Genomic DNA, 23,908 nt, shown 5'->3' with positions numbered 1-23,908 from the left:
AGTATGTAGATATGAAATGACATAGATTGAAATAATTCTGTACTCTAATGTATTTATGACTGATAAATAAATTGTACCGTATCTTCTCAAATTATAGCCGGGCAATTAATTTCATAATATTTCTCTGCCCCAAAAGTTAATAAAGCTTTAGGTTGGAGGGGGGGGGGGGGGGTCATAATTTCCTTTCCTGCATGCAAAATTCTAAATTGACAAAAAGGGGGTAAGGAGGGGGTTGTCAGAGGGTGGGGGCGATTATTTCAGCAAGTATAAATTATTCATGAAGGTGGCTGATTAATCGAGGGACAGCTATTATTTGAGAGGATATTGTATACATGTGTGTATTATTTTAAGATGTTAATGACCTCATAGTTGTTACAAGTGTACTATAATAATTTAATATCTAAATTTGGATTACAAGAATTTTCCAAATGAGACCCTTAAATATTTTAATCTTTAATAACAACTATCAGATACCTCTTTTCTTTATTTTTTCTTTACTTAGCTTCTTTTCCTTAAATTTCTCAATTTTGCATATTTTCTTAGCAATTAATTTTAAAAAGTCTATTTCATAATGCACTCTATTGATAAAAAGCTGACTTGGTTAACAAGTAACTTTTTTTATTTCAGTGAAATTTTCTTTCAAAAAAATTTCTTTTATGTGTTATTTCTAATAAAAAGATCGAAAACATACAAACACATTGGCTAGTGCAACAGAGGTCTTAGATTGAGTTCGAGAGATCTCACAAGTTTTTTGAAACCTAACCTGACTTTATAACAGTATTTTCGAGCTCTCTCAAATTCACTCATGATGTGTAGCTCTGTAAGACTATATGCCTGTTTTCTATACCTTATTATAAAATTAATTTACAATATTTGAATATAACAGAACAGGATATGTTCTTGCTTAACTAATTTAGTGAGTAAGTTAACTTAAAAAAACTCCCTCTGATAAAGCGGTCAAACTTTAAAATTATAACTGGAAAAGATGGTTTTCAAAAGACGATTGCTAAAAGTAAATTGATAACTGACATACTGTATAGTTTTCTTTGAACTGATTGCCAAGAAACATCATTAAGAAACAAAACCCAGCTTTTTTATAGAATATATTTTAAAAAATTGCATATTACACAAGTTGTAGTCTTCAGTGTCACTTGAGACTTTCCAGGAGAACTTCACTGATAGAGTGAAATTCTGGTATCTCAAACCTCCAGACCAAGGAAAAATCAAATTGGTTCAAGGAATGGGGGGGGGGGGGGGATAAATATTTGCAGTGTTTGATTTATTGAGGCAAATCCAAGGCAAACAACGTTTGGTTTAAGTTTGGGAATCTAGGCGAAGTTTTCGTTTTAAAAAGTGTTTTAGGAACACCGGTTGTTTTAGAAAGTGGTTTAGGAAAATCGTCCGAATTCAGGTTTATTTGTCTGAGTCTTGCCTGAGTCATGACGTCACTCGTGCTTCCCTATTAAAGGTTTGAGAAGTTAGAATTCCACTGTATTAGTAATTAAATTCTACTGTAAGTAAACATAATACAAAAATTAGGGAAAGATTTCATTAAAAAATAACAACGAACGAAATAGTTGTAATTGTTGTGTTTGTTTTATAGGCAAGGTCTTTTTTCTTCAAAGTGATTCTGATGCACAGTTCATTAATAATTCATTTGCAATAGTTGCAATACAACAAGAATAACTTAAAGAATGCTTCAGAGGCAACCTACAGGACTGCAATGTTTTTTTTGCAAGTTGCACTTGGGAGTTAATTTATCGACTTAATAATTATTCTTGGTTTTCATGTTACGCTGTAAGCTGTTTTGTTTGAAAAAAGGCCTTTCCTTTCCATTTTTAGCAGATTGAACATTTCAGATATAACAAGTGGTGTTTATGTGAAAGTGTACTAGCTCTTAAGCCAAGGATAGCCGCTGTTGTAAACAGAATTGCGTTCCAGATGGTTTCTCTGACATCACGGCGGCCATATTTGTGTCCCTCGGAAGGACACAGTTATGGTTTCTCCATACTAAGCTTTATAAATTTGCGTGGAAAGGTTCGGAAAATAACTCGCGAATGGTACACCGCACAGACCCGAAACTTGGAGAAATTGTTTATCTATTTATCATCTATAATATTTAAAATTCATAGCTTCTGTAGTTGAATGGTTTCGAATTTATTTTTTGATTGTGTGACAGTGAAAACCAGCAATATGTTTGATCACCTGATGCAAGTCTGGCTGCAAGTTCACTTAGCTTGCAACCTTTACTTGTGACTTCATCAAGTGCCTCAATGTCAGTAAGCTGATTAGCCTTAACTGACTTTTAAAAGAAGCATACAGTCATGAAGAAACCTACAAAATGTACATGTGACTTCGGTCGGACAGTTGCTACTCCAAGCACAGACTTGGTTGTAATAAATGTTGGTTTGACTGTGACATTGGCCTTCAGTTACTCAACACGGAAACGTCAAATCAGGTTTTCTTTTGTTACTGAAGTTGTTGTAGGGTTTGTACTGATGTTTGAGCTGCAGAGACAAGCAAAAACGAACAATACATATTACTATACAAAAAAGTTGAGAAAAAGTGCAGAAGTTTAGAGAATAATAATTATATTGACAAAAAATCTTGTTAAACACCAAACTAATTTTATAGCAGATGTACATTGATATTCTGCATGACTAATTATAAGCAAGATAATTCTTGAATTCATACTACCGGTAGTACTGAAAGGTTTAAATTTTCATGCTGGTACGTTGTGTAGCAGTTTTTTGTTATAATAATTGGACAAAAATGTTTTTTAAAGTGACAAATTCAAATTCGCAGTAGTAGTTGAATTTTAAAAAAACAATTTTCTCCAATTATAATTCTTGAATAATTTGTATTCTTGGAGTTTTCTCATCCACAATTAATTACCTAGTAATATTTTCTGGTTCCTGTAGTTTCTGATCTGTCTGCTGCCCTTGTTTGGCTTCAAGTACCCTGATTTGCACCTTCAATTCTACACAAGCTTCTCTCTCGTCATGAATACTGCGGCACAGTTCTGTGTTCTTGCGCTGTAAAAAAAATCCAAACAGTCACAGGTTAACAAACATTGGTCTAAGGGAAGTTGCCTTCTAGTGCATATTATTTTTGTTTATTTTGTTTACTGGTTCTAGACTACAAGAACATGTACTTGTAGTTTCTCATTTTTTGCACGGGGTCAGTCAAGTGGGCAATCAGTATGCAAGCGTTGAGAAAATTACTTAGTTTTCATCAAGCACGCTTGCTTGCTTGACTCACAGACCCCGAGAAAAATAAGTTATACTCTAGGACTGCTAGTACTACTTAAAACTACAACCATCGTCAAAAGTGTTGGCACGATTACCAAATTAATTCCTCCTCTCCCCCCTCGCCTTCTCGATGTTGAGCTCCCAAACATTATTGCACAGACAATCCTTAGTGACAATGGGTTCAACATTGAAAGGGGGGAGGGGGACCTCTTAAAATGTTTGTATGCACCATTACATACATACATACATATACTTTATTTATACACGGTAAAAACATCAGTTACAAAGATTAAAACACACAAAAAAAACTGATTTACATGTTTGCCGTGTGGGAGCACGAGGGAGACATCAGGCAATTGATAAATCTTTTAAATTGGCTAGAGGAACTAGCAGCTCTGACATCGTGGGGAAGACTATTCCACAACTTTGCCCCACTGTAACAGAAACTTCGTTTTAAAAAACTAGTACGGGGCTTAGGTAGAGCTAACTTGTTTGCCTTGTCTCTAAGGTTATATTCTGTGCTGAATGGTGTAAATAGGTCTTGTAAGTACTCCGGAGCTTGTTTATTGATAGTATTAAACATTAGTTTCGCTTTAAGCTTTTTCCTTCTGGTAAAGAGGGTATCCCATCCTAGCTTTGATCGTAAGGCGGTAGCACTAGAAAAGAAATCCGACTTCGTAATGATTCTTAAGGCGCGATTTTGTAACTTTTGTAATTTATCAGCTAGTTCATTGCTTAGACCATCCCACACAGGACAGCAATAGTCGAAATACGGTTCAATGAGAGCTCTATATAGCAAAATAGCTGTCTCTTCGCAAATGAATGGCCGTAGCCTTTTAAGAGCACCTATACCAGAGGAAACAACCCTGGCAATCTCATTGACATGTTTGGTCCATGACAAATGTTGGTCAATGTGGATTCCCAGCGATTTAGTGTGGCAGACTCTATTAATCTGTTGGCCTTCTATATGTATATTTGCTGAATGGTCGGCGGTATTTGCAAGCCTCTGACGCGAGCCAATAAACATAAGCTCGGTTTTAGCAATATTTAAACTTAATTTATTTACCGTCAGCCATTCGTGAAGGTTGACAAGTTCGTTATTTATTGAATGTTCTAGTTCGGGTAAGCTATTGGCGGCAATGCTAATGCTGGTATCATCAGCATACATCCGAGGGGAGGCTTTACTCAGACAATTCGGCAGATCGTTGATATATATCAAGAAAAGGAGAGGCCCAATTAAGCTTCCCTGTGGGACGCCACAGGTAACAGGGCGCGCGCCAGATAGCTCACCATTAACTAGACACTTTTGTTGGCGGTCACTGAGATAAGAGTCAAACCACCTTAGGGACTTTTGATCAATTCCATAGCAAGCTAACTTTCGCAAAAGAATCTGGTAGTCTATTGTGTCAAAAGCCTTTTTTAAATCTATAAATACCACACCATTAATAAAACCGTTGTCTATATTAACAGATCTAGACCAGCTGTTAGTGGCTTCAAGCAAGGATGTAAGGGTGCTATGCATTGATCTAAAGCCGGATTGACAGTTAGCTAGCAGATCGTTAACGTTAAGATACTCATTAAGTTGATTGTACATTAATCTTTCAAAAATCTTAGCAACAGCAGGAATAATCGAAATCGGTCGGTAATTATTAACATCCTGTCTAGCTCCCTTTTTAAAAATTGGCGTAACCCTAGCTAATTTCCATTCCATTGGAACAATACCAGAGGAGATCGATTGATAAACATTGAGAAAGTTTAAGCGTCAAGTATCTGCATTTTTATCTTCTTGGCATGAGCGTTCCAACTACTTCTGTCTAGGGTTGTAGAATTGAAAGAACAAGAAGTACAGATTCATTTGAGGCAGCCCCAAAATAAAAATAAATGGGATTTTATTTAAATACCTCCAGTTCTTTATTCTGTTCAATTAGCTCTTGAAAAATTTTCTCAAGTTGGGCCTCGTCAGTCTGAGTTTATGAAGTAAAGGAAATTGCAGTGTAATAACTAGGTAATTGTCAGATGGGGTTGCATTGTAGTTCTCATCATAATGCCGCCTGGTAAGCTCAGTTGGTATAGCGCCAGACTGCTGTGCTGGAGGTCTCGGGTTTGACTCCCAGACCGGACCAAAACTCATAATAACTGAGGAAAATGTGCTGCCTTTGTAATTACATAATTATGCAAATGGTCAGACATTCTAGTCTTCTTGGAAAAGGATGATAAACCATAGATCCCGTCTCCTGCATCTTCAGTCTTGTAGCAGGGGACGTTAAAGAACCCACACACTATTCGCAAAGAGTATGACACGAAGCTCCCTGTGTTGTGGCCTGGCCTTTGTGTGTAGGAAACTACAGTATGTGCGGGCGCATTTTCCATACATATGGAAAATGCACTATATAAATGCATTATCATTAACATCATAAATTCAAAAAAACAGAGGGTTTAACAATTTCACATAACCATAACAAAAGGATACAACTTCACTGTCAGATGAATCTGATTCTGAACTATGATCTGAACTGGGATCTTTCTCCTTTACAGCCATGAGAGCAGCAATTTCTTCCTGTCAAGTAACAGAGTGTAATAGTCTAATTTACTGACTGATATAAAGTAAATTATGTGATACCTTACCTGTATTTATAAATAATGTAATATTACTATAAATATTGTTTTACCAACTGGGCTATGAAGCCATGTGATGTCCCCCCTAGAGGGGTTGCTAGTCCATCACAGGTTACCACATCAAATTCTGTCAGGTCACAGTAATTTGCCAGTACCCATTTGATATTTAATATGCCCTTAGGTGGAAAGAGGTAGGATTTATACTGCACTCAGACCAAGAGGCCCTTTTCACAGCATTTAGCGACTAGGAGTACCTTATTATAGGAAATTAACGATACATGTTATTAACGCGAATTTCAAAAATTCGCGTTAATTTTATTGATGTTAATTAATATAAACACGTTTACTATAAGCATTTAACCAGAACTTTTCTTTAATTCGCGTTAATTTTATTACGCATATATTTTGTTCGCGTTGTTAAAATGCTTCGTTATATTCCTATAATAAGGTATTTCTACTCCTTCCTGGTTGAGATGCTAGCCCATCACAGGGTTACTCGAATAAGCGCCGCCCCCAAATTAGCACCGCCCTCGAATAAGCGCCGCATTTGGGACAAAAAAGTTAGTAAACGCCGCCCCCGAAAAAGCGCCGCAGTCCCGATGCGGCGCTAATTCGAGGAATTCCGTTTTACAAAAAACTGCACTACAAAGCAACTCTAAAACAAACTTGGACATTTCTTTTCATCAAGAGCGATGTTTTGCAGTTCACATTGATTGTTTTACTGCTCGCCCATTTGTTTTCTACCCAACATTCTTACAATACGTAGTTCTGTAAATGTTGTGAAGGCCGCGAACCTTGCCAGAACAGCTAACACCACTTCTCTCTTCAGCAAGAGACGAATACTGATAATCATAAGATGCTATTTTGGATAAATGTAAAATATAACATTCTCTGTGGCGTCCAAATTTTAAATAAGCACCGCCCTCAAATAAGCGCCGCACTTGAGGAGCGAAAAATTTAATAAGCGCCGCGGCGCTTATTCGAGTAAATATGGTACCCCAAAGGGGTAACCATAAAGTGGTGGGGTCACTGTGGCCAATTTAATTAGAAAGATTACTAATTTCCTGGCTAATTCTAAGAATTACAGTTTTGGGACCAAAACCCTATCATGATATAAATATGAAGTTACACATATAACTGTCTTACATCAAGTCTTTCAATTTCCTTCTTTTCGAGTTCAATGCGTTTTCTCAGCTCATTTCCAATGGAGGTCAACTCCTACAAAAAAAATGCAGAATAAAATTGTAATTTTCCCACTTTTTGAAACTGGATAAAAAGTCACACTGCACTGTTTGTGTTACTCCAGAAAATATCCATTGTCACCCCCACCCCTCTGGAAACTTCAGATCAGTGTCATACTTATATTTTTTGGCTTTTGGCACCCTCCCCCTCAGATTTCCAATGACTCCCTGAGGGGTGGGTATGGATATTTCTTAAATTCTTAAGGTCATTGCCCTGTATTGCATTGCACATCCTTACTGCACAGAATTTTACGTGTAATTAGCGCTTGCACATAAAAAAAATGGCCGCTTTTTTCTATGCGGCTTATTCTTTTTTTTTCTTTTTTTTTTGCGCTTTTATTACAAACAACACTCACAAGCTATTTACATGGTACTAGAAACACTACAATACATACGTATCTAAATTACAACACACTATATATTTAACACTACATTACAATAAGTTAAACAATACATTAATTACAGTCGCTGGTACGTTACATTGAAATGTATAATTGCATTGCTTACATTACTAAAATACAGACTCTAACTAGCTGAGAAGGAATTTCCATTTCTGTTTAAATTTCTTCTCATCATTGGACATGACAGCGATATATTTTTCAGTCTCGATTTTCTCGTGCACTTATGAGATGAAGTCATTAAAAACGCCTTTGACAAATTCTTAAGGTCATTGCCCTGTATTGCATTGCACATAAATATAAATAAATAATTTATGAATTTATATTGCGCTTTTTAACATGTAAATGAGCAAAAGCGCATTACAATATTAAAACTTAAAAATATTAAAATATACTAACTATATACATTACAATATTAAAACATAAAATTATTAAAATAAACTAACTATATACACATTATTGACTAGATCTAAAAGTTAAAAAAAAAAGCTAATTTAAAAAGATATGTTTTACTGCACAGAATTTTACGTGTAATTAGCGCGTGCACATAAAAAAATGGCCGCTTTTTTCTATGCGGCTTATTCTTATTCTTATATTTGAAATTCATAGCATCTGTAGTTGAATGGTTTCGAATTTATTTTTTGATTGCGTGACATTGAAAACCAGCAATAAGTCCGCCAGAGAAGTAAATTGTCGCTTTCTCGTAAACTGTAAGTATGGTGACCTATCAATTTTTTCTCATATTTTAAGTCTTAAGTGATCAAATTCTTTTTGTAAAATGAAAACAGATCAGTTTCTATGTTTGAAAAATAAATTATTGCTTAAAACGTGTACCGGTACTTTTCCAGTACTCGCAGAGGAATTATAAAGGAATATTATATAGAATATACAAGGTCTTCCTGTTGCTTCTCAGCGAATATGGTGACCCCCCTTTTTTATTTCAAAATTTAAGTTCCCTTAAAGTTATTAACCAGCAGGCGAAGTTTGGTTAAAAATCCATGTTCAGTTCTATTTCAGGGTAATGACAGGTCTTAAAATGCTAGAAAAAATGTATAAAAGGTTATATAAAACGTACCTCTTGTTCAAGTAAAAGTTCAGCTTCAGAAGCTTCTAATAGTGTAATTATCCCTGAATTTAAAAAAAAGAGAGAACAACATAACCTTGGCTTAGATTCAACCCAATAATGATTGAATGTTTTAGATCTTACATTTACTTTCAGTTAACATTTATTTATTTCACAAAGAACTCACATTTCAAATACTGCTTAATACATTGCTTTTTTGTAATAATTAACTTAAAGTGTTACTGTCATGTTTTACTCCTATTGTTGCTATGTTTGCTATACATGTTAGGGTAAAAGATGCTTTTGGTTTGAAAAATTACAGATTAAGCCAGTTTTGAGTTTTGAACCTTTCAAGATGTTATATATAGTAGGCTTTTTACAGCTTGGTGGTTGATTGACTACTGTGTGTGGCAATTGTCATGTCTCATTACATATTTGTATGGCCCATTTAATAGCAGAACTTATTACTTATGGCTAAGTACTCATGTTTGATAGTCCATACCATCCTCTTCGTCTTTTTCAACAGAATGTTCTTTTTTCAGAGTTCCTTGTGTCTTCTGCTGTTCCTCTGATGGTGTTGACTGTGAAACTTTCTTCTTGGCCGTTCGGAGCTAAAAGAGAGAAAAACATTCTGTTAGTAGAAACTCAGTCGTGTTCTGTACAAAAATCAGGTAAAATCCATGTCAATAAACAAAAGAAGTTCCCTAGGCCGGCCAGTGTCTTTTTTGAAGAGTCCTTAAAAAAGCTTGTGAGAAATCTCCCTGTACCTTTCTCTTCAGCAATGTCACCTTTCTTTGGACTTCCCAAAGCATTTCATCTTGACCATCATACTAAAACAAAAAATAATAAAATAAATATTATTTTTCAATGACAAAACTGAGTCGACATGCTTCCAACCTTTAAGGGTAATTGGTTGTTCATTCCCTGATTCCACTTTAAAAATGGCTTCTTACCTAGCATTGTAATTTCCAGGGCCAGCCAACAAAAGGAAAGGAAAAAGACAGGGTTTAAGTACAGAGTTATACCAATACTTCAGTTTCAATTTAAACCGTCTTTTAGCTCTGGATCCACACTTTCTATTTTTAAATTTATTCATTAGCCTGATGATGGGTGGAATTTCCTTGTTCTTACTGCATTTTGACCAATTGTATAACCTGTTCATCTATAACTATATGCTGAAAAAGAGAACATTTTGGTACAAATGTGATGAATCCATTATGCAACATGTCTTACTCACAACGAGTCTCTCGTAGCTCAGTTGGTTAGAGCGCCCAACCGGTGTCTGGGAGGCCATGGGTTCGATTCCCGTCGGGGACTCAGAATTTTTCTTTGTCCCATATGCATGCTCCAGTCATGTTGAATACTTCATCTTCATTATTTATTACCGAGCTTAAAATTTACCATCTTTATTATTTACTACAAACTTGATGAATTCGACATTGCTGATCCTAGCAGTATGCAGGGTCACTTATCAACCTAGTAAAATGGGCCAGCTCACAACGAGTTTCTTGTAGCTCCGTTGGTTAGAGCGCCCAACCGGTATCTGGGAGGCCATGGGTTCGATTCCTGTCGGGAACTCAGAATTTTTCTTTTTCTTTGTCCCACGCTCGAGTCATGTTGAATACTTCATCTTCATGTCTTACTTGTGTGTTGTCCACATGCATGTTGAGGTCTTCATGGAGTTGAGAAAGAACTGCCTCTTGCTTGGCCAATGCTGAAGCAATTGCACTATGAAGTGTACAACATAATGACTGGATGAGGAACTTCCAGAGTACAAACAGGAACATTAGGCCATCGCACCTCTCACTGTGACACACACAGAATTGGGGGGGGGGGGGGGCATATACCCCAGCTTTTATTTGAGATCTCAGGGCTTTCAAATGCAATAAGATTTGAAGTAGATCACTACCCTGCTGCACCCCCCCCCCCCTCCCTTCCCAGTGTATGGTAATATATATAAGATAATGAATTTCAAACCATGGAAAAATGCCAAATTGTACTTGTAAGCCGATAATTAAAAATTGAATCACTCTGTAACATGCACACTTGAGCGGAAAGTAACCTGCGATCAGGCGTTATTTTTCTCGCGGCGGAGGGGTCAACGGAAAAATGAACGCCTGATACAATTACATGTCGAGTCGTCTGTAAAAAGTCCAGAATCTGGACTTTTTTGTGATTGGTCAGAAAACAAAAGGCAACATTAGAACTCTATCCTGATTGGCTCATTGAGTTCAAGTCTAATTTCCGGTCCAAAAATATCGCGCGTAGATGATTGTTATCATGGCGGGTGTTGAGCGGAATGAAGTAGAAAGCGACTTCTTCTAGCTTTTAGAAAATTTCTCAACAGTTTTGTTCACAAAAGACGAACAAAGGCAGTATATTCGACGAATAGTTTGTGAAAGAAAAGATGTTTTGGCGGTGCTTCCGACGGGATTCGGCAAGAGCGTGATCTATCACCAATGGTGTCGAAGAGTATTACATCACACCACCAAAGACGCCAGACGATCGTGCCAGTGACGAAAACTTCGACCTTGAAATGTCTGACCTGAGTCTTACGCAAAATCAGCCTTTGCAGAAAACAAATTTTAAAAACCATCCGATCAGCTCGTTCAAAAAGGGTAATTCAAACACATGTTTGTGAGAGTAAAAATATAATTTGAAGGCGCTAATCACGCTTATCTGATGGCATCGCCGACATTCTCGACGACGTTGACAGATATTTTAATTAGGGGGCGGCAGACGACTTGACAAGTAATTGTATCAGGCTTTCCTTTTTTTTCTCCTTCCCTCCGCCGCGAAAAAAAGAAAGCCTGATCACAGGTTAAGCGGAAAGAGGAACTGTTACTGTGACAATTAAAATGCCTAAAACCCCAATACCATTTTTTGTAAAAAAAAATCTCTGTATTTTTCTGAGTAAAATGGTGAAAGAAACATTGTTTTAGCTCGAAACCCCAATTTTCTATGTGCCATCAAATTTGGTAATTTTCATTGCACGACCACGCAAAAAGAGACCGGGAGCTATAGTGATGTCAACCCAGTATGTACCACACACAACAGTCTTGCAGTGACTCCACTTTATCTAGAGTCTAAACTTGCTAACCATAGCCATAAGCCCTTCATGCCTCCTGCAAATGAACATTAAATTTATTCCCTCTTACTCAGGACTGCTTGGTAAATCTTCCTCATCCTCGTCCATTCCTAAAGACATCGTCATTGGTCCACTGTACCTAAAAATGAATTAATATAATCATGCATACTAATTAATAATTAGTTTGTGATAACTCAAGACATACATTTCGCAAGACATACAGTTCGCAAAAATACATGTACAGGACAGTACAAAAATGGCAATGGTTTCATTTAGCGATTACTGGTTAATAAAGTGACATAATATTTTAATAAATTATATTTAAAATTGTCTTGATATAGAACAAAATCAAAAAATTAATCGAAAAATTCTAGGATTGTTTGGTGGTGATAAATCAAAGTTTCCAGCAAGGGAGTCATTATATTCACGGGCTGTAAAAAATGCCTGAGAAACATGTGACTTCATAAACAGCACTGAGATGACAAGATCACTATCAATAGTGGTAGGCTATAAATAATTTGGTTAAAATATTCTGTTAAAAGTGTTTTAAAAATTTGAAATTGTTTATAAGGATGTCATTGATGTTCTAACTTGTCTACAAGTTAAGGGTCCAATTGTTCAAAGGATGGACAAACATATCCACCCAAAAAATCCCTATACAGTGGATGAAGCATTTATAATGAAACGAAATTAGATATCCACTGGATAACTTGCAGGTTGGATATCTTTAGGTTGGTCTTGGCATTAGCTCGAAAAAAACTCACTTTGTGATTTTTGTATCAGGGAAGAGCTCATTGACGTAGTTCAGAAAGATGAACAGTATGCCATGCCCGACATTCATTGTTGGACTGAGAACTATTCCAATGTTCTGTAGATTCATTCTATTTGATGAATACTAAGGAGAAAAGCACACAGGCAAAAGGGTTAGTAAATAACATAAAGCCGTGTTAAATAATTTAATTTATTTGAAATTATTTAATTAAGAACTAATAAGACGGATTACGCTGAAAATTCAAGCAATGAGTGCAAAAATTAAGTACCAAAAATCTACTTAAAGCACAGCAACAATTTGTATACTCTTTAAAAGATTTTATTGAAATTCATCTGTCTTAGTGACCTTGTAATTAAAACCTAAATCATTCTCGAGAAAATTAAAGTCAAACCTCGTTACAATGTTTAAAACATGCACCATTTTGTTTTAAACTAGCGTGAAACATCCGTTTGAACTGAAATATACTAATTTCATGAAATCCATTTTTCTAAAGTTTTTGCAGGATTGTAAATGTAAATGTTGTTTAAAGTGGTCATGCACTTAGCTTCGAGATTGAAACAGAGGAAACAAATATTTTAAATGAGCATAACAAGGTTAAAAATCCCAACTGACAGGAGGCAGACCAGTTGGCTAATTATACAAAGCGTGATCGAGGATTTGAACTCGGGACAACCGAGAAACAGATCCAGCTAGTGGCAGGGGCAGGTCTTGAACCGGGGACCTCCGGATTACAACACCAGCGCCCTAAACCACTCGGCCACGGTTGCCTCCTATAATTCTGTTAGCTGTATTTAAACTGTTATCATTCTAAAAGGTCTCTTTGGTAACTTTATTGTATGTATTGCTCCAATGTTGGGCAGAAACCATCTTAACATTTCTCATAATACTGTCAGTAACAAATAGTAAGATTAGTTAGAATAAATTTTCCTATAGCAAGTGCCTTCATAGGTTCATAGAATGATGTACCGTACATTTTATAACTTAATGTGAATCAAAATTTGAGCTGCAGTATAGATTACGACTAATTCAATTCAATAAAATTAAATAAATAAAAAATAAATAAATAACTTTTTTTAAGTGTCAAAGACAGTATTAATAGGCACTGCTCTACTACATCTGCTAATTGGGAACACTGTAAATGAACAAACAAATATAATTGTAAATAAACAGAAACATTTGAATTAAGGACTACCAAGTTGACACAAATCCTGGTGGGGCGGAAAATTTGATTCCAGGACCTTTGGATTACAAGTCCAGCACCCAAACCACTAGGCCACGTCGCCCCTTAAGAAAGTTATTTCATTTATTTTTTTTTATATTAAGTGTTTTTTTAATTAAAAAATAATTATATAAAAAATGTGTTAACATAGTCATCAAACCTTTTCCATAACATGTGACATGTGTGTGAAGAGCCATGCTAATAGTGTTCTGTTACAAGACGGCAGTTCAGCCAGCAGTAATTTCGCTTTTTCAAGTTGTTCTTTTCTGTCCTGAATACCTACAATGTCAAACAAAGCACGTAGATTGTACTTACAATCCTACCACTTACATGTATAGTTCAAACCTCCAAGTTAAGACCATTTTAGTCGCCATGGCGACTAAAATTTTGGAGCTGGCGATTTAATTTGAACCAAGGTCGCCAGCCTGGCGACTAAAATTGAGAGGAATGATTGAAAGCATCAGCTTAATTTGGTGACTAAAATTTTTCACTGGCAACCAAAACTTGAGTAGTTGGTGGCCAAATGGCACCTAAGGAAAAAAGTAAACTTGGAGGGTTGTTAAGTTACTGTCTACTGTAGAAAATAATTTACTTTACAGATCTTACCAGATAGTTCATTAAACTTTGGAGTAAGTGCCACAGTGAGGATGTTTTCTGGTAATTCTCTGAGATACAGTTTAACAAGACTTGCTACAGCCTCAGCTTCATATTCATGAAGATCCACTGACTTTCCTGTCACGTACAAATAAAGAAAAAACACTATTTAACAGACATGTATCATCATGTAGTCAATCTTCCATTTTAAATCTGGGCTCATACAACCCTTTGACTCAGGCATTCATTATTTCAGTATGAATAAAAAAATTAAGCAAAATTATGTTATTGTGTCAACTAATGACAGAAAGTCATTCAGATGTTAGATGAATAAACCGGAAACTGATTATTAGTGGAAACTCACTCGTGTTCTATTGGAAATCCACAAGTCTGATTGGTTTTCAAATTGTCTTCTATCCGCTGATAGAACACGATTATCATAGCACATGTATGTGTTTCTCTTTTGGTTTAAAACACAGGACAGTGTTTAGCACACGTAAACAAACCAGCATTCGCAATTTGGAGCTGTTTTGATAACGTTCGATTTAGCCAGAAAGTCCAGGGGACGTTCTCGTCCGGAGCTCTTCAATTGTAGGTTTTGGACTGCAATCCAGTTTTTTACTTATTAAACAATTACACTACTGGACCTTGTTTTCTATGAGCGATAGTCAACTCAGCTGCGCCTTGTAGACTATTGGCTCATAGAAAACTCAGGCTCGAATTCTAATTGTTAAATTAATAATAATTTAAAATTCATTTAATAACCTCATCACATACCTTGATCATAAAGTTCTTTTAAGGTTTCTATCTTGGATTTCATTCCAGACACTCTATAGATTCCCTCGACTTCAAGATCTAAATTTACAACACAGTGCTGCATGTAAAAACTCTGTTTTTCGGTTACATAATTCAATGAACGAAAAAAGTGTAGAAAGAGCCATGATGAAATACACTACAAAAGTACAAAGTCCATTTATGTTCTTAGTCATATGCCCATGGTGGGAGGCGCAGTGACCTGATGGTTAACACCCTGAACTTAAGATCAAGTGGTCTGGGTTTAAGCCCTGGCCGGGGCACTGTTGTTGTGTTCTTGGGCAAAACACTTTAAAACTCTCATAGTGCCTCACCACCCAGGTGTATAAATGGGTTCTGGCAAATTCAATGCTGGGGATAATCCTGCCATGCACTAGCATCCCATCCAGGGGGGAGTAGAAATACTCTTAGTTGCTTAATGCTACAGAAACCGGGATAAGCTCTGGCTGTTTGGGCCACTTGGCTCAACGCAGTCTTTACCATATGCTCAAGTGAACAGATAGCATTGATCATTTTGAAACATTCTGACTTGTATCTCCACTCTTTTGCATTGTGGTCCAAGGTATCCTATCAGGAACAGATTCAACAATTTTTGAAGGGGAAGGGCTTGTAACAGCATGCAAAGAAACCCCTGTCCTATAAACTACAGTAGGGGTAGTGAAGTTTTCTGTCTGGTTAGTCGATTTTATCCAATCTCTTGCCCAATGGACAAGTAACATTTTTGGTCTTTTTAGTTGATAAATGAAGTAAGGACACCTTTGGGCTAGGGAATAAAGGCTCTGACTTTACCCAAAGAACAAGCTGGAAAAGCCATTTTCTTTCCAACTTGTTTAAGTAGTGTATGCGGTCCAAAAGGGGAAAGTTCGTTGTCAGTGGGGCATGCTCTCCCAGAAAAGGTAATAAAAGAAATAAATATAGATTCCTGACCAATTTCAAATAACCATTTGAACCTTAGCTAAATGGCCACCATTATAGAATTGACCCCTTTCTAAATGGTAAATGATAATGGCCAGGATTTTGTCCCAGCTATGTACCAATCCACACACTACTCTTGATAAAACCTCCCAACAAAGAATGTTAACCTCTTCCTTGTTTCACAGAAGAGCTCTCAGGAGCTCATTAGGACGTGTATGTGCATCAGAGATCGAATTAGAATTTGGAGTGTTGGTTTTTTATTGTGGAGAGAGGAAAACTGGAGAACCCGGAGAAAAACCCTTGGAGCAAGGTCAAGAACCAACTAAACAACAAACTCAACTCACATATAGGTTCAGCTATTATTTTCATACATATCTCCTACAGGTAATATAAAATTAATAAAGGGCAGCCTCAAGCCAAGTGGCGCACATCCCGGTTTTGATAGCATTAAGCAGATAGGAATATTTCTAGTCCTCCCTGAATGGGATGCTAGTCCAGCATTATTTCGCCAGTACCCACTTATAAACCTGGGTGGAGAGAGGCACTATATTATGTGAACAAAATGTCTTGCCCAAGGGTTCAAACCCAGAACGTCCGCTCTGGAGTCTGGCACACTAACCATTAGGTCACTGTGCCTCCCACCCAGGGGGGTACTCCGGCTTGTAAATGACGGGGATGATCGAAGGATTTTTTTGGGGGTTGAAATTTTCGATTCCGGGATTTTTTTGGGTTGGAAAATTTGGCTAGTATTTTTTTGGGTGACTTGATTTAAATAGGGAATTTTTTGGATATTAAAAACGAACAAAAGTGCCTTGGTGCGGCCTTGGAGTATTTATGGTATCATGAATAAAAAAAACACGAGCATTCAATTTTTTATTGTTTTTTTTTGTGTTATATTATTGCCCCTATTGGCACTTTAGGGGTAATTTGACAAGGGATTTTTTGGGGGGTTATTTTTTGGTCCAGGGATTTTTTGGGGTAATGTCGGACGACTCAGGGATTTTTTTGGGGTCCTGAGTTTTGCTTCCATTCGATCATCCCCGTCATTTACAAGCCGGAGTACCCCCCCTGGGGCCTCCCAAATAAAGTAAAGGTAACACTTATTCCCTCGACTGAATTGTGTCGCTACAAGTACTTACAGTTTTCTTCAATGTAAACAATTCCTTCCCGAAATACTCTGGGCAGCTCCACTCCATCTGGAAGCTTGGTTTGTTTGGTCGCAACTTCCAAAGGAACTCCAAACACAGCTTTCCCTACAAAATAAAAAGACGACCCATAATTTTTTACTGTACAATGTGTAGTTCCATAAATTTATCCAAACCTCACCCTCCCACCCCTCTGGAAATTCCAATTAAGGTTCATACATTTCCTTGAAGTTTTGGGCCTTTGAGACCCCTCCCACCCCCAGAAATTTCCAATCCCTTCAATCTGTAGAGGGGAGTATGGACATTTTCTAAACCACACAATGTATAATCAATCTTGCCCTAGTAGTGTTATAAAAATGTAAAACAAGACTTAACTTTAAAATGATGCCTAAATAGCCATTTATAAATGAAAACTAAGTACATTATTTAAGAAATCAAGCAATTATATATAATTGCATTGAATTATTGTACATGTTTACCATAGTTGACTGAGAGATTTTGTAACATTTAAAATAAAAAAATTAACTGAGATCAAAAATTAACTGCAACATATAGCAATCAGTACTGAAGATTTTTATTTTGACATTGAGAATAAAAGAGTTCTATCCTTACTTGGTGCTTGAGGAGGTGAGAGTGTCTCTGATTTCTTTTTCTTTTTCTTGTCTTTCTCCTTATTTTCCTTTTCCTTCTTCTGCTTTTTTGGTTTGATGCGCAGCGCCAGAGATCGTGATTTCTCTCTCTTTACTTTTTTCCCTTTGGGCCTAGAAAATAGTAACAAAGAGCCATAAATGTAAATGACCCTAAAACAATGACACAAAAGGATGTACAAATACTATCACCATTGATCCAAAATACTGCTATTTCACACAAGCTGCATGTTAATTTTTAACCTTTTGATTGACGATAGTTGATAACACCCTCCATCAAATTCCGAAGAGTTTTTTATACTCTTGGTAAAGAAGAAACAAGTTTGCCTAATCATCTCAGGTTTTCACTTCTATCAGAACGTTTCAGTCTGTTCCTTTCAACAGGAAATAAAAACTGAATACATTTAAATATTTTCAACACAAGATGTCAGATTAAAACAACTGAATTTGCTATTAGCCAATGACGTGCAGCAGAATGCGACCTCCTGCCATCTTTAGTTATCAAAGTACATGTGCTTAGAAAAAAGCAGAAATTAGGAATCAAATGTATCTTGTTGATAAATGTTAGCAGGGCTTATCAGATTAAGAAATTTGTTTAGATTCATGCAAGGAAGAGAAAATTAACTCCCAAGAAAAGAATATTAGTGTTTGTTGCTTGGATATCAGAAAAGATAGCTTCAGGATTTAGCTGCAACAACTGAAGCCCTTTAGACAATGGTAGCTCTTTATTCTAAATCTACACCTGCCCAATACCCATGAATACTGTGTATTGTGGCGATTTTATGAATCGAAACGAAGAATGATCACCTTCTCTTTGTTTTCACGGCTACATTCATTAATTCAGAAACACCTTTTATAGCTTTGCGTCCTGATTGATTGAAAAGAAAGCTTCTTTGGAAGTCACGCAAGATTAATTAAAGATAGCATTAGCCCCATTAGCCGGAATCCCTTTGAAAGTCAAACTATGCAAACTTGATCGTTATCAAACGGCGTTGTAGAGCCAAAAAATAGCAAAGAATGCTCAATTAGCCATCAAATGTGCCGATGCAGAAATAATGCCTTCTTTCAAGGAACGTAAAATTAGATGCAGAAGTCAGAGGATTTGGCGAATTGAGTTCGAGGCCGGACATAAACAGCTGTTTTCAGTTCGCGGGATCAAGCTTCAGTTTAATTTATTCAACAGAATTAAACGAAATGAAAGTGAAATAAAACTTACAGGGTTAGTTACTTTTCTCTGGCGCTTAAAAATAAAGGACATTCTGAGCTACAAATTACACAGCGATCAATATAAAAATTGCTACGGTACCTTGAATCTTCTTCTTCTTCTTCGCCGACACTATCATCGTCCGAGCGAAAGGCCACATATCCCTTGTCTTTCTTGCTTTCTTTCCTCTCAAAGACGTCTTCTTCGCGCTCAGCCATCAAAAAAGCTGTTAATCTTCAAGAAAATATCTTTAAGAAGAACTAACGACACGAAAACTGCTTGATTTGAAAACAAAACATAACAGTGATTCTCCCTCCCGATTGCCAACATCCGCCATATTTTCGTCCAGACTCTCCGCCAGTTCTCCACGGTAAATTTATGAGGCGAGGCTGCGAAGGGACACGTTGTTATGACAACAAAACTAAGTTTCGTGGCAACTCCACGCTTTGTTGATTGTTCTCCGCTTCGCGGAAAAAGTTTTCTACAAAAAATTGCTTCATCAAATTACAATATTCTTCCGATTTGGACAATAGTTGCAACTAAAGTGCTTGTTGTATAAGTTGTAAGCTTTAGATCTAGTGTTTTACGCAAAATGGCGAAGTTGGATACCAAGAACGATTTGAACCGTGTCGGCCTGTTTAGTGAGCTGGGATACATATCGATAGGAGATCCTTACAAAAGACAAAGTACAAGTAAGTGTTTCCATCAGTTTTAATATCAAATAGCTATCCAGGTGCTCAGCCATAGCTTAAAAGGATGGGCGAACAACTGTGTTTGTAATGCGTGCTCGAAACCTGTTGTTTACTACGCGAAGTTATGCCAAGTTTGGAATGTTGTTTTCCTCTAGTTGGTCTGTCACAGGTAGTCACAACCAGCCTCAGTATTTTCCCTTTATCTGACTCGTACATTTATAACTTTTATTCTCTATATAGATTTCAATGTTAAAGCTCATAAAGGAAAACAGATGCTCCCTGGTGGCAGTAAAACAACATCAGCCCTCCAAGCAGGATACTTTGATCAGAAGTTCAACAGAATCATGGAAGGAGAGGCATTCTCTGATCCAGTCAAGAGACGGAGACAAAATAAACTCAAAAGCTCTAAGCTAAACTTAGGAAAGGCTTTTGTTCCAAGCAATGGGGAGAAACTGCCGTAAGTTGTGGCTTTGTGGCATGATTGCAGTAAATATTTGTCAAACGTCCTGTCCCACTTTTAAAAAGGCTCCCATAGGCAGACAGTTGGTAATTATTCCATGAGTACGCATTGAATATGAGATGGTAGATAGCCAACGCGGCCCGGATCGCCAAGTTGGTTATAACTATCTCATATCCAACAAGCGTGAGTGGAATTATTGTTTTATTGAAACACCCAAAGAATTGGAATATTTGGGCCCCCGGCTGTTCTCGTTAATGTGTATCGGCTACCACATTTGTGGTCAATGGTATATGAGCTCATATACCATTGCCTGTTAACCAATCAAAACTCAGGAATTGCAAATTAAATACCATTGCTAGTTTTTAATAAAAGAGTGTAGACCATGGAAAAATATGGCTGATTTGTTAAATGTACATTGTATCTCAGACAGTTCAAACACTGCCAAATCATATACCATATTGTATAAAATTTACTTTATACTAAAATGTTCTTGATAATACCTCGTTATTTATAATTGTTTATTACTGTTTATAGTTCAGGGGCTGGTAATCACTATGGAACATTCAGTGGACCCATTGGGGCTTTCAGCCCTGTTTCAAAAGGAAAGAAAGCGGCAGACTCACCTGGTAAAAACTTTTTAACAAATCCACCCAAGAAAGGAACGGGTTATGGTTACCTTGGCGTGACAATTGGTGCGCCACACAAGTACATGTCAGATGCTTATGAGCGTGCCAGGGAATTGAGAAAGGTATGTTGTGATCAAAGTCAGGTTAACTTTTCTAATTAGTGCTCATGAAAAATTTTTCATGGTTGCCACAGACCTCTGTTTCAAAATTTTCCTGACTTTTATCCTGATAAAAATAGATTTTCCCTGAACAAATGAATATAAAATATCAGGTAAAAGTAGTGGACTCCAGCCTCCACTTACAATTTTAACTCTTTCGGTGCGGTTGTCGAGAAAACTCGACATCTCATTTCGTGACTCTGAGTGCGGATGTCGAGTTTTCTCGACATGATAAACAATCCCAGATTTCCTTTCGAAACTGTCTTCAATAGGGATGCTATGATCAATAATTACTTCAGATACCCTCTAGGAGAACTGGAAAGCGTGACGAGCACGATCTTTTCTCATTTGCATGTGATGGCGGAGTATTATTGACAAATTCATGTTACAGTGTTGCTGTTTACCGCAAAAGGACATTTAAACATGGCGTCGAATGAAAAATTTTAAATTGAGGAGTGCTTCGGAGAAGATTCTAGCCGTGTTTCACCGAGAATATAACAGTTGTGGTTTACGAATCAAGCGATTTCAATGAACAGATTGAGTATTCTGAGACGCGGCTATTGCAAAACAATGGTTTCAACCTTCACGCTTGGGAAGGAAGCTATCAGATGGCGAACGAAATTGCTGAAAGGACCAAAATGCAATGAATTTATGAAAAGGTTGCTTTTTACGATGTAGAATTATGTTAGGCACAACTCCTGAAAATCGTAATTAAATCGCTTAAACAGAACGAAAGATATTGTTGAATACGATGCGTGACTGCTTGATTCAACGCACTGTGAAAAAAATGCAGCACTGCGGGGGAGTAAGGTCAACAGAAAAGTCCGCACCGAAAGAGTTAAAGAACATTGCTAAGATCACATTAGTCTGTGAGAGCAGATGGCTTTTTCGGCTTGAGTTACGCTTGCCTTGAACTGACTTAACAGTAATCACCTCCCCAGCTCGGTTTCCGTGGCCATTTTCAGACCTGTGGCAACCCTGTTTGTAGTACACAAAAGTTTGCTTACAGAAAGAACAGAATTTCCTAGTTTATTAATAAATTTCTCAACAAAGAGTTGAACATTTTTTTTTTGCAGAAAGAAATGGAGGGAAGCCTTAAAGCCAGGAAAGGAGGAGCATATAAACTGAATTTGCATCCAAAGGCATATTTTGACGGAAATCCATACAAGTCTGACAGACGTAAGCATTGAATTTTCACTGTCTTGTACAGTCGAAGCTCTCGTAAGCGGACACCCTCGGGATGCGAAAAAAGTGTCCGTAACTGGAGCTGGCCGCCTACAAGAACTGTTCTCGTAAGTGGCCACTAGAGGTGTAGGGGATAGATGGCTGCTTACTGGCGTGGATGACGACTAAACAAGCACTGAAATGTGGTCCTGTAATTACTGTAAAATCAGTGTAAAATCATTGTGACGAACGGCGATGTGAAGTTCATTGATAAAAATAAGATGAGGAGGTTGTAAATAGGATTTTCATTGGGCTGTCCGCTTACGGGAGCTTAAAAACAAAGAAAAAGTCTAAGTCGTAATCTCTGAAAGTGTCCGCGGCGGCTTACGGGAATGTCCGCTTACGAGAATGTGAAAATACAGTGTTTGTATGGGAGTTAAAACGGGATTTCCAACAAGGCGGCTGTAAGTAGAGCTGTCCGCTTACAAGAGTGTACTTTAAGAGAGCTTCGACTGTACTATTAACCTGTAACGGTCTTTCTCTCCTTTGTTTTCATGTGTACCTTGACAATTTCTCAATCTATGTCTATATGTGAAAACGAAAAACTCTGCCACTTTAACTTCAGTCTACATCTCAACCTCGCACTGGGTCAATAACAGCTATTTCTTGTTGTTTCCAGCTCTACCACCATTGAAAGAAACAAGAAAACCACCTGAAGTACAAAAGCCGTTTAAACCCAGCAATCCACCAAAAGAGGTAGGCATTAACCATCTTCTACATGTAGATTTGCCACAATTCTGACAGAGACATTATTTTTTTAACTGTTACAATGGCCTAAAATGACATTCTTAAGTTTCCTATCATGGCTAAAACTGCAACATACAGGTCGGTAAATAGCACCAAGTATAATATTATGTATATACAGTTTCAAGTGCAGTTAGTGATTTATGAGACAGTACAAACAATGTGTTGAATTTAAAAGCTCTCACAATTGCCTAAGCCTTTTGTCAGGTGCAAATGTTTGAAAACTTTCAAAAAATCATTTGCTGTTTCAACACTGACACCATACTGCTGTTTCCATGGCACTTCTTGTATTGCACTCCATAATTTATTTTTGCACTTTTTTACCTCAAAATACACTCATAATTGACCAATCAGAATCTAGAATGTCATTGAGAATATTCTAAGCATATGGGCCAGTTGCTGAATAACAGTGTACAGGGCTGTAGCTAAGAAAACACTTAGCTGGCTCATCAACAAGCCCAGCTGGCTTTTCTGGCCTTGACAGCTCTAAAAGATTACCTTAGTCTTTGTTTTCAAGTGAAATTTCAGCCGGATTCAAGTTCTCTTTCAGCCGGTGAAATTAGCCGGCAGCTGGCCCTTAGCTACAACCCTGAGTGTAAATGTATTGTTTTTTGTTTCTTTCAGATCGGTGGTATGAAGGCTGGATGTTTTGATACTTATCCTTCCCATTCCAACGACCCTTATGTCGTCAAAAAGCCAAAGGGTAGTGAAGGTGCAGAGAAACGGATCTTTAGACCCTCGCAGGGACCAAAATCAACACCAACAAAATCAATCATAAATCAGAATGTACAAAGACGAATTAACAACTTGAATTTCAGACAACCCATAACCACATCCATATGATGTCATATGCTCTTTGATCGCAAACTCGAAAGCCAGGAAGCGTCATATTAAGTACAGTAAATAAGACACAAAGTTATTTTTTAGGTTCAAATGTGTTTTTTACTGTGTGATTAATAGTTTATTCTGTTAGTTACATTATTTCGAAATTAATATCATATTGTTATGCCGTACAATAAATATGTCTCTTTCTTTTTT

The 23,908-nt window shown here is 37.1% G+C and overlaps 2 protein-coding genes across 3 annotated transcripts; one reads left to right on the top strand and one right to left on the bottom strand.

The window, feature by feature from the left end:
* Window positions 1–107: 107 nt before the first annotated feature.
* On the bottom strand, window positions 108–19,306 carry LOC144666125 (ralA-binding protein 1-A-like). 2 transcript variants are annotated; one of them, XM_078527480.1, is made up of 17 exons: window positions 19,069–19,306; window positions 17,728–17,876; window positions 17,110–17,223; window positions 15,020–15,097; window positions 14,255–14,380; window positions 13,809–13,927; window positions 12,422–12,552; window positions 11,728–11,796; window positions 10,213–10,297; window positions 9,337–9,399; window positions 9,072–9,180; window positions 8,582–8,634; window positions 7,014–7,085; window positions 5,722–5,808; window positions 5,153–5,215; window positions 2,896–3,035; window positions 108–2,507 (listed from the first exon to the last, which is right to left on the bottom strand). In XM_078527480.1, exons 1-17 carry the CDS (start codon window positions 19,182–19,184, stop codon window positions 2,450–2,452), a joined length of 1,632 nt encoding a protein of 543 aa, XP_078383606.1. In that variant the 5' UTR covers window positions 19,185–19,306; the 3' UTR covers window positions 108–2,449. The 2 variants fall into 2 exon arrangements, with proteins under 2 accessions (XP_078383606.1, XP_078383607.1); XM_078527481.1 differs by lacking the exon at window positions 19,069–19,306 and adding an exon at window positions 18,006–18,125.
* A 104-nt stretch (window positions 19,307–19,410) lies between these two features.
* LOC144666143 (cilia-and flagella-associated protein 96-like) lies at window positions 19,411–23,804 on the top strand. The gene is made up of 6 exons (XM_078527506.1): window positions 19,411–19,658; window positions 19,899–20,115; window positions 20,653–20,866; window positions 21,979–22,081; window positions 22,746–22,822; window positions 23,495–23,804. The coding sequence occupies exons 1-6, from the start codon at window positions 19,559–19,561 to the stop codon at window positions 23,711–23,713; spliced, it is 930 nt and encodes a 309-aa protein (XP_078383632.1). The 5' UTR covers window positions 19,411–19,558; the 3' UTR covers window positions 23,714–23,804.
* The last annotated feature ends 104 nt before the right edge of the window (window positions 23,805–23,908 follow it).

This window comes from Oculina patagonica, chromosome 9 (assembly GCF_052425735.1).
Source record: "Oculina patagonica isolate OP01 chromosome 9, crgOcupat, whole genome shotgun sequence".
Classification (NCBI taxonomy): domain Eukaryota; kingdom Metazoa; phylum Cnidaria; class Anthozoa; order Scleractinia; family Oculinidae; genus Oculina; species Oculina patagonica.
This window is presented reverse-complemented; position numbering and strand designations above follow the sequence as displayed.

Coding starts and splice junctions, on each gene's coding strand:
- LOC144666143 (XM_078527506.1), top strand. CDS start 19,559: ATGGCGAAGTTGGATACCAAGAACGATTTGAACCGTGTCGGCCTGTTT. Junction 20,116..20,652: donor AGCAATGGGGAGAAACTGCC/GTAAGTTGTGGC, acceptor TACTGTTTATAG/TTCAGGGGCTGGTAATCACT. Junction 22,082..22,745: donor TCCATACAAGTCTGACAGAC/GTAAGCATTGAA, acceptor TGTTGTTTCCAG/CTCTACCACCATTGAAAGAA.
- LOC144666125 (XM_078527480.1), bottom strand. CDS start 19,184: ATGGCTGAGCGCGAAGAAGACGTCTTTGAGAGGAAAGAAAGCAAGAAA. Junction 11,797..12,421: donor CCTGATACAAAAATCACAAA/GTGAGTTTTTTT, acceptor ATTCATTTTTAG/GTACAGTGGACCAATGACGA. Junction 9,400..10,212: donor TGCATGTGGACAACACACAA/GTAAGACATGAA, acceptor TTTTTGTTTTAG/TATGATGGTCAAGATGAAAT.